The sequence below is a fragment of the Aspergillus foveolatus genome (genome assembly GCF_047715535.1).
Source record: "Aspergillus foveolatus strain CBS 279.81 unplaced genomic scaffold BDW70scaffold_23, whole genome shotgun sequence".
Classification (NCBI taxonomy): Eukaryota; Fungi; Ascomycota; class Eurotiomycetes; order Eurotiales; family Aspergillaceae; genus Aspergillus; species Aspergillus foveolatus.
The window spans coordinates 70,858-85,189 of NW_027396087.1; the positions used below are offsets into that span (position 1 = coordinate 70,858).

Sequence of the window (14,332 nt, forward strand, 5' to 3'; positions counted from 1 at the left end):
TTGGCTTCATGTAATAACCGAATTCAAAATGCAAGCAGGTAATCAATATATGTATTCTCGCAATTTCCATTCAGATCACTAATGCGCTTTTTATATGGTGTCCACTCCAGACTATGTTCGTCGGTTTAAACCTTGACTCAAACTTAGCGTCTTGGTCTCATTAATTACTCCTCATCCTCCTCATCTGTATCCGGCTCAATGTTCAAGGTTGGCATCTCTTCTTCACTATCTGCCTCCTCCGGCAGTGCTACCGCTTCGACTCTAGGAACCGTAGTTGACTGCTCCACCACGACGGAAGTTGTGCTAGTAGTGACACTGTCGCCGACTGTTGACGTTTCCATGGTTGTACCTGCCTGGGTTGTCGCAGATTGAACTGAGGATAATGGTAGAGCTGCAGGGGTAAGGGTTCCTGTGAAAGAAGACGGTTGAAATAAGGTGGTAGCTGGCGGCGTTGATACACTGCTGTCAAACCTTGCCTTCTTGGGTTGAAGGTTGTCTGCCATTGCCGGGAAACTGGCGGAAGGAGTGGAATTCTGGGATGTTTCCTCCGTGTAAGTGCGCTTATTTACCGATGCAGTGAAGCTCTGCGGTGCACTAGAGTCCACGAGATCTCGGAGATTAGGGGTGGCGGCTGGTTTCAGGAAACCGACGGGGTCTTCTGCTTGGATGGGCTCAGGCACGGCAACATGTTCCATTTCTTCGTCATCGTCTTCCTCAATATTGTCGTAGTGGCCGGTGTAACTTGAAGGCGCCAAAACAGGCAGCCGGGGTCGAATGAGTGCTTCCATGTTCATGTCAGATGCGTAGCTCCTGGCTAGGAAAGGAATGATGCTGATAGTTGCTCCGCGTCCTTTCACGGCTGGGTGGGGGTTGAGAACGCTGGCGTACATGGCGTCCTTGTCGGAGGTCATTATGATGGTGCGGTCAATCTCTGCGCGAACTGGGGGCGCGAGATATTCCAGTGCGATGTAGCTGAGAACAATTTGAAGGAGCTTGGAGGCGGCTCGAACGAGCCTTGGTGGTCTAGTTGTCGCGTTCGTTTCGCGACCTTGCTTGAGGCTGGGGTTCAAAAAGAAGTCTGCGTTGACAGCAGCTGAGTTGGCCTTAGACTTTCCATTTACAGCTGGCGAGGTGTCTTTTGTGCCATTTTCTCCGACTTGAGGCAGAATGTCAAAGCAACAGGTTCGAATCATGTCGGTCAGAGAGGCCACGTTCTTCCTGTTCATAGACGGGCCAACTTGTTTGACCAATGCACCAAGGAGATCGTACACCGAAGTCCTGATCTTCTTGTTGAACTTTTCCGCGCGGAAGACCCAGAGGGTCTGTTCCAAGATTGTCTGAGCGATTGAAAGACCGGCGGTTTCCAGCGTGCCGATCAAGGCACGAAGAATCCTGATACAAGCAACGTGTATTCGAGGCAGTTCCGCTAAAAGAGCCTCCCTTTCCGTCCGACTTACTTGACGGTTGGCTTGTACATCACCTGCGTCCGATGGGACGACCACAGACATGAAGCGCGCAGTCAAATCGAGTATAGAACCCACTGGAATCGACACGGTAGAAGCTGTGGCAGTGGCTAGGAAAGTGGAAAGCATCCCCAGTAGCGCAAGAAGTCTTTCGACCCCCGCGTCCAGCCCTTGCCAGCCAGTAAGTCCTAGTGCGTCAGTTTTGTGACTTCCCACCTCGAGTGCATAGTCAATGGGATGGCTTGATTGCTGTCGCAATGCCGGATCGACAGACTCCCACTGTTCCACGATTGCCCTTAAGACATGGTTTCCAGTAGCATGTATTGAATTGACTGTCATGCGGCAAGCACTCTTCCACTCTTCCCCTCCAGTATTCTTCGGGGCACAATGGTGAAGAGCAATAAAGAGTTGTTCCGCGACATCTATCACTGACCGGGAATATGATGCTGAAGTTGAGCCAATTATGGTTTGAAGCAGACTGTGAATCTGTGCAGTGAACGGGCGGAAGATGGTAGGGTGCCGAGCAATGAGCTCCGCATAGGAGCGAAGAACAACCTCCAAGAATGGGACATTGGGTTTCAAGCTTCGGGTAGGCTCAGATGTCGGCTTGACAGAGATGAGGTTCAAGGTAGTTGTAATAAATCCGGGAAGCGATGGCGTCGTTATCTCGCGAACTAGGGTAGGATACTGGTACGTAAGATGGAAGATCCGCGTCAAGGCGATGACGGCCATGGTCTTAGTAGAAGCAGGGTCAGATTTCTGTTTGAACACCGACAATTAGCAATTGACTTGAACGAAGGTGTATGATTCGATATTCTCACACTCAAAATGCTCATAAGCCCGCGAACAAACAGCCCACTTCCACGGATAATTTCCCATTGTCCAGCTTCCACCAGAGCCTTGACGAGCACGACAGCAGCCCAACGGCCCTCATACGATCTATCCTGCAGAAGACTCGAAATTCTAGTTACCAGCTTGTGTACCTGAACCGAATGATCTGAGTCTGACTTGCCAGCCTTCTGGGACTGAGGCGCCGAGAGCAACTCTCCGCATTCTGTTATAGAGGCTGCGAGCGAAGCCGCGATAGCAGGCAGTTTTTGGACCGGTACAGTGATCAATCGGTGATTGACAGCGCGTAAAGTTAAATATAAGTGTGCCATTCCGAAAAAAGGTCTAGAAACACCCCGAATGCCGGCGAGTGCGATCCTGAGCTTGTGATAGCTCTTAACCTAGCCCGCAGAAAGTTGCTGAAAAATAAATTTGATACGGTTGAGCGATAACAAAGCTCGGACCACCACATGAAGCCTCGGAACGTAAAATACAGCCGTGATACAAGTTGATACAGCGGATCTCCCCTGGCCGAATAATAGCGATCTTCCTGTTCCTGGGGCCTGTCGTCGTCGTCCTCGTCGTGGTTGTACTTGTGCAAGGATCCCTCCCCAGTATCCCAGTTATCTACCTAGCAAACTTCGAGCCTTGGGGACGGCGCTCGTGATGGACAGCGGTTTGCCAACTGGACCCCCTCCCCTAGATTCCGTTGCCGTGCCTCCTACAACTCCGATCCTCCTTCACAATGAGTGTAAGTGTTGTACATCGCTCACTCACACCCCTTGTGCTCTTTGCAGCCCCGCTACGTCACCGGTCTAATCCTCAACTCTGCTAACAAATGTTCAAGTTGCGAGAGTCTGAAAAGGGCCATCGCTATGTGGTTGCCCTGGATAATGCTCGAAGTCAAAATAAATGGGATGAGGTTCCTGAATTGATCCGGAAGGTCAACAAACATGCACCTCACAAGACTTGTAAATACCTGTCGTCCCTTTTGGCCGAGTTCGCATTCTAACGCTAGTGAGGATAGGCTTCCTTGACGTAGCTAGAGCAGAGTATCAGATCGTCTCTCACTTCCACAAAACACAGTCAACCGCAAGCCCTCCGTCCTCTTCCCCTACCGATTTATCAGAATTAATACCATCGCTCCTTTCCACGATTGACAAGGCGGATGGGTCGAAACAGGAGATATTCCAGGCGCAGGTTTGCCTAGGATGGGTTCACTACACGCTGAATGAACCGGGATTGGCTGCGGCACGTCTTCCCAAAGACTTCAAAGAGGAGTTGGACACCCTGACGGCTACAGGTGATGAACTGTCGCCATGGACCAGAGCTTGCTTTCTCAAAGGCTGCTATATCAAAGGAGCTGCACAGCATCAGGTTTCGGGGCCTCAAGAGGCACTGCAAGTGTTCAATTCTCTCGTCCCCTGGTTGAACAGCACGAACCTAGGATCTTCGTCAAACCAATTTCTGTATTGGTCTGAGAAGATGTTAGCGGACGGCGCATTGATTGCAGGAGAGGAAATCTGCAATGATATCGCCTCAGCAGATGGTGAACTGGTGGGAATTGCCTTAAGGATCTTCCGAGCGTGGTCCTCTCATCCCTCCATCAAGCCAGGGGAGAGCGCATCTGGCATGCAAAATGAGAGCTCCCCAGAGTCTGTCCCAAAATCATCCATATGGAAGTCCTATTATGATCTCCTTTCCGCCATCCTTTTACATGAATTACCATATACTGCACCGACGCAAGGCCCCGAGCGACCGCAGCTTGCCACTGAGTTACGACGCGTAGAGGCCATATGTGAGGCTAATCTACTCCGTGAAGCGAAATTTCCTGCAGCCGATAGTGGAAACGAAATTATCGAGGCTTGGGTGGAGCAGGTCATTCAAAACTGGAAAAGACTATGTGGCCCTCAATGGCATGACGACGAACTCGGAGAAGGTGGCCAGCATGCTTTGGGGAAGAATGTTCTCGAGGTATGTGCCGTGTGGGATTTGAGCTATAGGCACTCATATACTGATTGGGTGAATTAGATTCTTTACCGTGCTGCAACTCGAACATATCATTCATTTTTGATTTTGAGGCGTCTCTTCCATGTTCATTCAGCACTGGCCGAGTTCGATCTCGCATTCAAAGCGCTTGACTCATATATAGAAATCGTCACTGGCGCCAAGGAAAGAGCAGAGAAGTCGGTCCCGAACGAGCACTTGGAGGATGATGGCGTTTTCATGCGAACACTTTCAGAAAGTGTCACCATTTTATGTTCTTATGGTTCTGAGAAAGAGGCGGAAAAGGCTCGAGACCTCACCACGATATTGAAGAAGTTCATCAGCAACCATGTTACGGATAGCGAGGAAGGGCAGGGGAGGAAAATGATTTTTGACCCCAACACCGTTTCGCCCGCTGATATCAGTGCAACCTACCGTGCCATTGGTATTGGTCTTGCCAATTGGGCAAGCTGGACGCCAGTGAACGAAAATCGCGATGATATTCGCGCTGAGGCCATTGAGTGTCTAGAACGAAGCATTGCCCCGGAACTAGGTGATCAGCTCAACTATGCGTCCCTCTATACTCTATCTCTACTGTTGGCCGAGAATCGGGACCTTGATGCTGCAATCGACTACGTTAAGTCGGCATTGTCGTCAAACAAGGACCCCGAAGCCACGTCGGCTTTTAGCCGTGAGCGGGACTTGATACCATTATGGCACCTTCTGGCACTACTCTTGAGTGCGAAACAGGAGTATGATATTGCGGAACGCTCGTGCGAGGCTGCATTTGAACAGTTTCCCGCCGCGGTTACCTCTCTAGCCCACAGTGACAGAAGGCCCCCCAAACACCAAACCAACGCGCAGGAACAAACAATGCTAAGAAAGGCGCTCCTTGATCAATTACGGAACCGAGAAAAGGAGCGTATAATTGAAACTCGCATGACCCAACTCGCTTTTGTGGAGGTTTTGGAGGGTCCTGAGGCTGCCCTCAACCATAGCGACCAGCTCCTCGGCCTTTTCGGTACCCTTTTCCACACGTTGGATCTTGAGCCTGAAACTCAATCAAACACGAAGACAGATCTATCTGTCCGGCCGAAAAGCTCTTCCGGTACCGTGAGAAGCTTCCGCGGCAGCATTTTTGGACGGCACAAACCTCCCCGCGTGCCAGATCAAAAGACTTTGCCGAACGGTGAATTCAAGGCTGACGCTCCACGTCAGCCATCGCCTCAGGCTCTCTCTCTCCACCTCGATGGTGCGCCCTCAATACACGTGACAGACGAAAACGATCCAAATGTCGTTGATGGTCATGCTTCTTTAGCAAGATCGGAGTCCCGGAAACTGCGTAAGCGCAGCAGCACAGTCAAGAAAACTGATTCTACCCTAGACTCAAGAAATCCTAATGGCGATAGCGCTAGCCAATATGGTCCTGAACGTGGCGAAATTAATGGACAGCACCGTGAGCAGGAGATACCTAGCCCAGAAATGGTGCGTAGTGCTGTCTCCCAAGCTGCCGATCAGCCACAGAGCGCAAAGCGAACACTGGGGCCCATCGCGCATAATATGAAACATACGCACCTGGATCAACCCGCTGGCCATGAGGATCAGCCGCTGGAGCAGGACATTCGGTTGCCAACATCCTACGGGTTTGAGTCGCCCACAGGAGCGTTGACCAAGTTCCCGCATACTCAAGCCCAAAAGCATGCTCTATGTATTCTTGTCAAGATATGGTTGCTTATCGCCGGTCTTTTTCGGCGGGCTTCGTCCTTTGAGGATGCTGCCGAGGCATGTGATGAAGCTTCAAAATACCTGAAGCGGATAGAGACTCTCACGGCGTCACAAGACGCCTCCGCCCGCTCATTCCGGGAGCGCGGGTGGGCTATTCCCAAGAGCTCTGACGAACTCTGGGCTGATATCTACGCTGAACGCGGGTTATTGTTGAATGCGCAGTCGCGCCCCCATGACGCAATGGAGCATTTCGAGGAAGCGTTGCTATACAATGCTGACCATCCGAAGGCAACCATCAGCTTAGCGAATCTGCTTCTGGATATCTGGGACCAGAAACTTCCTCTTCAGCCTCCAGAGCCGGGTGTAGAAACGGGTCTGCCAGAGATGACTCCAGCACCGGTCAAGAGATCAGCTGAGAGCAGGCGCCTTAGCAGAGCCGGAGTCTCTGACTTAGTCAAACCAAAGACTGAGGAACCGGACCCTATCGCGGAAGATGAAGAACCCATACTAGTTAACCGAATCGCCGCCCGGGAACGGGCCTGTAACTTGCTAACGGCTCTGACTAGACGCGGGACCTCATGGGATAATTCAGAGGCGTGGTTCGCCCTTTCCCGAGCATACGAGGCGACCGGTCAAACACAGAAGCTAAAAGAAGTGTTGTGGTGGTGTATCGAGCTCGAGGATCGACGACCGATCCGTCACTGGTCCAACATAGGTTCAGGTGCATATGTTCTATAATTGAGCCTTGAAGCAATCACGCTGTTTTTGGTTGTCATCATTTTTGTTGGGGCGTTTCTTGGTCCATGTGCTCTCTAAAATTGCATTTCTCGCCATTTGCCGCCGTCGCAATATGATACCTTGATAAAAGATCGTCTTATTATAGTGCAGCAGGTACAAACCATAAATTTTTGTAAATATGTCTTTATCAATTGGAAACAGAATAGCAACAACTTTATTTACACATTGGCCACAAACAGTCCGGCGGGCAGCTTGAGAGAATCCAACTGATGGAATAACCTCAAACGGATTTACCGGGGAGCAGCAACGGGGTTCCAAGCTGTATACTTGGGTTTGGTTCTAGAAGAGTAACGCGGTTATTTAAATGTTCGATACGCGGTTTGTGGAATGTCCTCAATGGTGTACTTACGTCGAATAGGTCTTGAATGCAGCGCGGCTCAGAGTCAAAGTCGGTCTGTGCTCCCGCAGCTCCCAGGGTCGAACACCAAGCTGCATGATCTTGTCATTTGTGGGAGGAGTGTCGACCATGTACGAGATCCAGGCGTGCCTGCACCGAGTCAGTACGCATTATCTTATGCTGATTTTGAGAGTAAGGATTCCTCACCAGCCAGGCTCAATCTGCGAGGGGTCGTATTCTTTCTGCTTGTAATCAACCCAGCGAGTTCGGACTTCCCTCAGTCAGCGCTACCAGCCGAAGTAACTTGCGCTCGAACTCAACTCACGGGGAAGTTCTTCTTCCATATTCTCGTAGTACTTGTTGCCGTAGCGGTCGGTGCCAATTAGAGTACCGGCTTTGGTATCACCTGGAATTGTATTGCGTCAGTCGCTGGCCGGTTCGGAGCAGAGGGGTAAAGATATAGGAAGCCATACCGATGTACTATATGCCCATTGCCCAGTATTAATATCACGACGCACAAAACATACACCCTAAAATTCAACCATCGCGAGACTAAGAACTGCATACCTGCATTTGGTGGCCATATTCCTACACGTAGAAAGGACGTTAGCAATCGTGCAGTACCTATTGGCGCAGTTGTTTCGGTCGCAGAATAGCCCACCTTGAAGCCAATTCTTCTGAGATTTCGCAAGGTTCGGAGAATAGTCGACATCTTGAGCGATGTGCTGTTGTGGAGCTTGATTCAAGCAAACCAAGAGAATGAATGTCGTCGTCCTCCTGGGTTGTCGGTTTCCGCTCGGAAGTTGTAAAGGCCTGATCCGGCCTAGCGTCAGGCTTTTGTTTGCACTGTTTGCACACTGTACATAATTGGCCGCGGAGGACAAGAAAGTATTCCATATGCTCGAGTCCTGTCGCAATTGTCGTTGTAATCCGCTTTTTGCTGGGCTGCGGCGCTTGCATTATAGCAAACATATACGATGTTTGGGCGTCTTGGTGGCAATACACTCCGGTGCGCTGCGCGCAGCCCTGTGGTGCGGCGGAAGTTCTGGGAGCGCAGCTTTTCATCGCATATACCGTCCCCAACAGGTACAACTGCTCCTTCGAGTGCGTCACCGCTGGGAAGTATGACGACGGAGCTGGATCGAATATCGCCGTGCTTTGAGATCCCCGCGTCGCGGATAACCATTCTGGACTCTCCTGCGAGTTTTTATACTACGCTCAAGGTGCGAACTGGTTCTATTATGACGACGAGCGAGGGCTAATCCGGGGATATTATATCGGTGCTTAGAAAAAAATCCGTAAAGCTCGAAAGCGCATCTTCCTCTCTACGTTATATATCGGCAAAACGGAATATGAATTGATTCAGACCGTGAACCAAGCTCTCCGCGACAACCCCGATCTGCGAGTCTCGATTCTCACCGATGCTTTGCGAGGGACTCGAGAGTCGCCGAACCCCTCGTGTGCTTCTCTTCTGGCGTCACTAGTCGCAGAACATGGTCCGGACCGGGTCGATATTCGGATGTTTCATACACCGAATTTGACTGGATTGCGGAAGAAATGGATTCCTCGACGGATAAATGAGGGCTGGGGACTGCAGCACATGAAGCTCTACGGTTTTGACGACGAAATTATTCTCTCTGGGTGAGTGCTTGCTGTTAGAAGAGAAGAACTCGGCGACTAACGACCGCGCAGGGCAAACCTTTCAAATGACTATTTCACGAATCGGGTAGATCGTTATCATGTCTTCAACTCGAAGGAACTGGCCGATTACTATGCGCGCATTCACGATGCAGTCTGCAGCCTCAGCTTTAAAGTCCTTCACGATCCTCAGAATAAGGCCGGATACGTTCTCCATTGGCCTAGTGCTAATGGTGCTTGTTCGCCTCTTGATGACCCAGAAAACTTTATTGGCTATGCTTCAACGGTCTTGAAACCAATCATCCAGCCGTCGGTCAGGAATACGGCCCTCGAACCCAAATCCCCCAGCCAAACATTCGTGTACCCAGTAGCTCAGTTCACACCTCTGCTGAAGCCCGACACCTCCACCGAGTTTCCTGCCGTTACAACAATCTTACGCCTCCTCTCCAGCTCACCAGCGTTTTCTGGCGCCCAATGGCTCTTCACTGCGGGCTATTTCAATATTCATCCCGTTCTATCGTCCCTCCTGATAGCAAGCACCTCCCCATCCACCGCCCAAGCATCCTCAACAACTCGCGGCACCGTTCTAACCGCTTCACCCTGGGCAAACGGCTTTTACGGCTCCTCAGGTATATCCGGCATGCTCCCAGCAGCATACACCCATCTCTCAGCCCGATTTCTCGACCGAGTCGCCGCCGCGCAGGCGACGAACTTCATCGAACTGAAAGAATGGCGCCGTGGCACGGTCGGCGAACCAGGTGGCTGGACGTACCACGCCAAAGGACTTTGGGTCACATTACCGAAAGAAGAGAACCCTAGTCTGACCTTTGTTGGAAGCAGCAATTACACAAAACGCAGTTACGGTTTGGATCTAGAGGTCGGGGCCCTGGTTGTTACGGGGGATGAGGGATTGAAGAGGAGGTTGAAGGCTGAAACGGATTGGTTGCAGACCGATGCAAGTGCGATATCAAGAGATGATTTGAGAAGGACGGAGAGGAGGGTTAGGTGGAATGTTAGGCTGGCGATGTGGATTGTTGAGAAAGTTGGGGGGGCTTTATGATTGAATTAGACTAAGCGTCTTAAAATGAGGTCTGTATATATGTAGAGCCATGATAGAGATGTAATTCAAGCTATAGAAAGCCGTTGCGGGATCGGAATAATCGACCGTTCAGGTTATTGGTATGATGAAGGCTGGATATGGACGTAATAGAGTTTATTCAAAACTGGAGCAGAAAGAAGCCTCCATAATATTTCATTCATTTTCGAGGTATATCATCATCAAATTTAGTACGAAGACTTTTATGTACCTGACCCGGTCTATGAGGAAATGAAAATCCTCCCAAAACGCCTTGAACCAAGCTCTAAACCATCATGAGCATCAAGAAAGGGATATCATTGAAATCGTCAATTGAACGCTCTCCCAGACTAAGAGAGAAAGTGACTTCAAACCTTGCCAGACACCCGGCCCGGTACTCTCGCAGGACCCAGACCCTGCCGAATCTCATCCAACATCCGGATGCCAATCGCTTCATTGCCGTTCTTGCCACGCTTGTTCTTTGCGCCCTTTCTCTTGGCCTGTGCACTGGTGTTATTATCCCACCCGTCTAGGAAATCGTCCATGATGTTGTTAAAGTCGTGGCGAGGCGCGACTGCGTTGCCATTCGCGTCAATGAGACTAGGAGCTTGTGAGGAGGCGGTCGACATGTCGGTCATTCCAGTCATGCCGCTAACCATGGACATGGAGTCATCGTATTCCTCCTCCTCGTCGAGGGCGTATAGCGCTTCGAGACGCTCGAACCGGTCATCTAGAAGGCGGTGACCTTCTGTACGGGCTAAAGAGGAAGATGTCATGGAGTAGGCGGAGGGGTTGGTGAGGGCGCCCTTGCGCTTTTTCCGACGGATTGGTGTTCCTCCTGCTGTAAAGACTGTAGAGGCAAGGGTGCTGCGCTGTTCGGATGGGACAATGCTAGGGGGAGCCGCGGGCGTGGTTTTGGTCTTTCCAGCTTTCTTGAACTTGGCGAATTCGCGCATCCAATCTTGGTCGTCAGGATTCATGTCAGGTGCCGGGGCATCGTGTTCTGGGAGTTCTCCGGGTGCGACGTCGGATTCCTGTTTCTGGGATGAGGTACTTGGCTGGACGGGTGCTTTCTCTGTAGCATCGGATTCCCAACCTTCGTCCTCCTCGTCGTGGTCGAACAAAGTATCCTCCCAGTCACCAGGGTCCATCTCCTGCCCTTCAGCAGTCAGCTCACCAAAGAAATCATCATCATCCTTATCGTCGACGTATTCTTCATCCTCAAGCGCCTCAAGCACCTCTCGAAGTCGAGGATCCATGTCCGGCTTGAAACCCGCAATGGAGTCCGGCACGTCTTGCTGGTCCTGGTAGGTCGGTTTTCGTGAGTATGTAGAAGCAGTAGAGTATGCTCCATATGCAGAGCCCACAGTACTACGACTACCCCAGTTACTTCGTGTGTCATCGTCATTTAGTGAAGTCTGCGCAAGTGCATCTTCCAGCTTCAAGGACTTGGCCTTGCCTTTGTCCTTGTTGGTCGTCGCTTCGACGAAGTACGAGGCACCGCCTCCAGTACCCAACTCTCGCATATGTTGCATATAGTCATACTTCGAGTCGTCGAAGTAGATGCCATAGTTGGCTGCCTCACCCTCGTTCTTGCGAATGGAATCGTTCCCGAATTCACTGGCAAGATCGCTTAAGTGCTTAGCACGACCTGCTGAAGATGTACTTGCTGAGGATGTACTTGGCGCTTGAGCAGGTGGGCCATAGACAGGATGAAGAATACGGTCTTGCGCTTCGGGGTCGTGGATGAGGGGATCATTCTGAGAACGATGGAAGAGTTGATAAGTAGTGGCGTTTTTCTTATCGCTAGAGGAATGTTAGCGAAGGAACGGCGTTGAGAAACTTGTATAAGATATAACATACATCCACTGCTTTCGGGGAGGCATTTTGCACGATGACCTTGACTAACAGGATTGACCGGAGAAAAGATCGGGCTGAAACTCGAAGATAAAAACTGAAGCTATCCAAAAAAATTGCGGGCGGTGGTGGGTCACGTGTTGTAGACCCCTCCTTGCTGACAACAGAGAACTGAACAGAAGTGGCAGTAGGATCTATATTATATCAAGAGGAAGGGATACCATCTTAAAATCTCCTAAGCTCTGTTTTTCTGTTATATTCTTTGATTTCAGAAGCACTGTCAAACAGAGAGAAAGTATATGCTGAGTCAGCCATTCTTCCGCGGGGTTTTTTCTGCCAGGCCGAAACTATTAGAAATCCAATTTCTTCAACAACTTCACCTCGCACCTACTCCTTACATATCGGTCCAAAATGGTGCTGGCAAAATCCAAAAACTCGGTGGGGCTCGGCCAGAGCCTCATGAACGATCGCTTCGGCAAAGGAAAGGCCTCTAACATGAAGAAGTCGTCTCACAATGCTGGAATTGCACGCAAAGATATGAATGGCGAAACCTACATCACGAACTCTGCCAAAGAGGCTTCTTGGGTTAAGATGCGCAGTATCACGGAACAAGCGGCGTTAGACGAGTTTTTGACCACCGCCGAGCTGGCTGGTACCGATTTCACGGCTGAGAAGATGAACAACGTTCAAATCATCCATACGGACCAGAAGAACCCCTACCTGCTCTCGGCCGCGGAAGAGAAATCAGCTTTGCGAAAACACAAGAAGAACAAAGGCCGCCTAACGGTTCCGCGTCGCCCGGCGTGGGATGCGTCGACCACCCGGAACGAGCTTGATGCTATGGAGCGTGAGAGTTTCATGGACTGGCGACGGGGGCTGGCGGAACTGCAGGAGAACAACGATCTCTTGATGACGCCGTTCGAACGGAATCTCGAGGTTTGGCGTCAGCTGTGGCGAGTGATTGAACGATCCGATATTGTTGTGCAGATTGTTGATGCCCGAAACCCTCTCCTCTTTCGCTCAGAGGACCTCGAAACCTACGTCAAGGAAATCGACCCCAAGAAGCGAAACCTACTACTAGTCAACAAGGCTGATATGTTGACTGACAAACAGCGCGAAATGTGGGCCGACTACTTTGAGCGCAACCAGATTGAATTTCGTTTCTTCTCCGCACAGATGGCTAAAGAGGCTAACGAAGCCCGCGAGAATGAAGGCGAGGATGAAGATACCGAGTCGCTGACGGAACGTACGGAAGGTCTGAATCTACAGGAATCCGAGGAGAAGGAAGCCGACGGAGGCGTCGATCTTCCCAGCGGCACAAAAGCGCCCTCTCCCAAGCGAACCAGTATCTTAGATGTGGATGAGCTTGAGGAGCTTTTCCTTTCAAACGCGCCAGATGCAACAAAAGACGATGAAGATGAACAAGATGGTGATTCCAAGCCTAGAAAGACAGTCATTGGTCTCGTCGGATATCCCAACGTCGGAAAATCTAGCACAATCAACGCCCTGCTCGGTGCAAAAAAAGTCTCCGTTTCCTCCACTCCGGGTAAAACGAAGCACTTTCAAACCCTCTACCTCTCCCCCGAAATCATGCTCTGCGATTGTCCCGGTTTAGTCTTCCCCAATTTCGCCTCCACCAAGGCCGAGCTCGTCGTCAACGGCGTCCTCCCCATCGACCAGCAACGCGAGTTCACCGGCCCAGCCGGCCTCGTCGCCAAGCGTATTCCCAAACACTTCCTCGAGGACGTGTACGGCGTCACCATCCATACTCGCCCGATCGAGGAAGGTGGCACGGGCGAGCCAACCGCCCACGACCTTCTCCGCGCTTACGCCCGCGCCCGCGGCTTCGCTACAACAGGACAAGGTCAACCCGATGAATCCCGCGCAGCCCGTTACATATTAAAGGATTATGTCAATGGCAAACTCCTTTTCTGCCACCCGCCTCCTGCCAATGAAGCAGAGGGCGAAGAACCAATCGATCCTGCTGAATTCAATAAAGACCTTTACGACTGGGCACACCTCCCACCCCGCCGGCAGGCAATGCTCGCAGCCGCTCAAGCCTCTGCGTCTTCCTCATCCAAAAACCCCGTGCAAGGCCGTAAATCCCAGTCGGTTGACAAAGGCTTCTTCGGTCCCGGTTCGTCGTCCTCGGGCGGACGGTTGACGATGCCTTTCAATGCCAAGTACACAGAGCAGGGCCAGCAGATTCGGAAGCCGCTAACTGGGCGCAAGGAGCGTGTTATGATTGCGTTAGAGCGCGGCGTTGATGTCTCTGAGGTACGGGGGCCTTCAAAGAAACACTTTAAGGTCAAGCATAAGAATCAGAAGAAGGGCAAGAAGACGGCGGCAGATGATGACTATTGAATGATTGAGCTCGCTGGCGAGTGGTGATGATATAAAAGCATTTCACTCATTCCTTTTTTCTTTTTTCTTTGGATTTCCTCTATATGTCGACTATGATGACGGCGGGTTTAGATGGCGTCTGGTTATACCTGATTATCTCTCTTGAACGGAATATTTCAAGTAACTCCATTTATACATACCACTTACGGTTTACTAGTCCTGATTACTCAATGGTGTATACGAAATTTGCATGACAAAGCTAAGTTTCGCTTATATTTCTTA

At 50.8% G+C, this 14,332-nt stretch overlaps 6 protein-coding genes across 6 annotated transcripts; 3 read left to right on the top strand and 3 right to left on the bottom strand.

Annotated features, from left to right (window-relative positions):
• Positions 1-24: 24 nt before the first annotated feature.
• BDW70DRAFT_135999 (RIX1/PELP1 family protein) lies at positions 25-2,664 on the bottom strand. Its single transcript, XM_073736790.1, has 2 exons — positions 2,285-2,664; positions 25-2,222 (listed from the first exon to the last, which is right to left on the bottom strand). Exons 1-2 carry the CDS (start codon positions 2,621-2,623, stop codon positions 165-167), a joined length of 2,397 nt encoding a protein of 798 aa, XP_073596077.1. The 5' UTR covers positions 2,624-2,664; the 3' UTR covers positions 25-164.
• Positions 2,665-2,932: 268 nt separating this feature from the next.
• BDW70DRAFT_49610 (putative filamentation protein (Rhf1)) lies at positions 2,933-6,897 on the top strand. Its single transcript, XM_073744141.1, has 4 exons — positions 2,933-3,042; positions 3,139-3,262; positions 3,319-4,265; positions 4,323-6,897. The coding sequence occupies exons 1-4, from the start codon at positions 3,037-3,039 to the stop codon at positions 6,738-6,740; spliced, it is 3,495 nt and encodes a 1,164-aa protein (XP_073596078.1). The 5' UTR covers positions 2,933-3,036; the 3' UTR covers positions 6,741-6,897.
• Positions 6,898-6,905: 8 nt separating this feature from the next.
• Positions 6,906-7,902, bottom strand: BDW70DRAFT_136001 (complex I NDUFA12 subunit family protein). Its single transcript, XM_073736791.1, has 7 exons — positions 7,799-7,902; positions 7,705-7,725; positions 7,611-7,617; positions 7,463-7,543; positions 7,345-7,408; positions 7,150-7,287; positions 6,906-7,079 (listed from the first exon to the last, which is right to left on the bottom strand). Exons 1-7 carry the CDS (start codon positions 7,847-7,849, stop codon positions 7,031-7,033), a joined length of 411 nt encoding a protein of 136 aa, XP_073596079.1. The 5' UTR covers positions 7,850-7,902; the 3' UTR covers positions 6,906-7,030.
• A 212-nt stretch (positions 7,903-8,114) lies between these two features.
• On the top strand, positions 8,115-9,835 carry BDW70DRAFT_150154 (CDP-diacylglycerol--glycerol-3-phosphate 3-phosphatidyltransferase; the record flags this gene model as incomplete). The annotated part of the gene is made up of 3 exons (XM_073739110.1): positions 8,115-8,360; positions 8,426-8,778; positions 8,830-9,835. The coding sequence occupies 3 exons, from the start codon at positions 8,115-8,117 to the stop codon at positions 9,833-9,835; spliced, it is 1,605 nt and encodes a 534-aa protein (XP_073596080.1).
• Positions 9,836-10,089: 254 nt separating this feature from the next.
• On the bottom strand, positions 10,090-11,958 carry BDW70DRAFT_49626 (ribosome biogenesis protein LTV1). Its single transcript, XM_073744142.1, has 2 exons — positions 11,714-11,958; positions 10,090-11,656 (listed from the first exon to the last, which is right to left on the bottom strand). Exons 1-2 carry the CDS (start codon positions 11,734-11,736, stop codon positions 10,219-10,221), a joined length of 1,461 nt encoding a protein of 486 aa, XP_073596081.1. The 5' UTR covers positions 11,737-11,958; the 3' UTR covers positions 10,090-10,218.
• A 133-nt stretch (positions 11,959-12,091) lies between these two features.
• Positions 12,092-14,308, top strand: BDW70DRAFT_168059 (ribosome biogenesis GTPase LSG1). Its single transcript, XM_073742364.1, has one exon. The coding sequence runs from the start codon at positions 12,119-12,121 to the stop codon at positions 14,069-14,071; it is 1,953 nt and encodes a 650-aa protein (XP_073596082.1). The 5' UTR covers positions 12,092-12,118; the 3' UTR covers positions 14,072-14,308.
• The last annotated feature ends 24 nt before the right edge of the window (positions 14,309-14,332 follow it).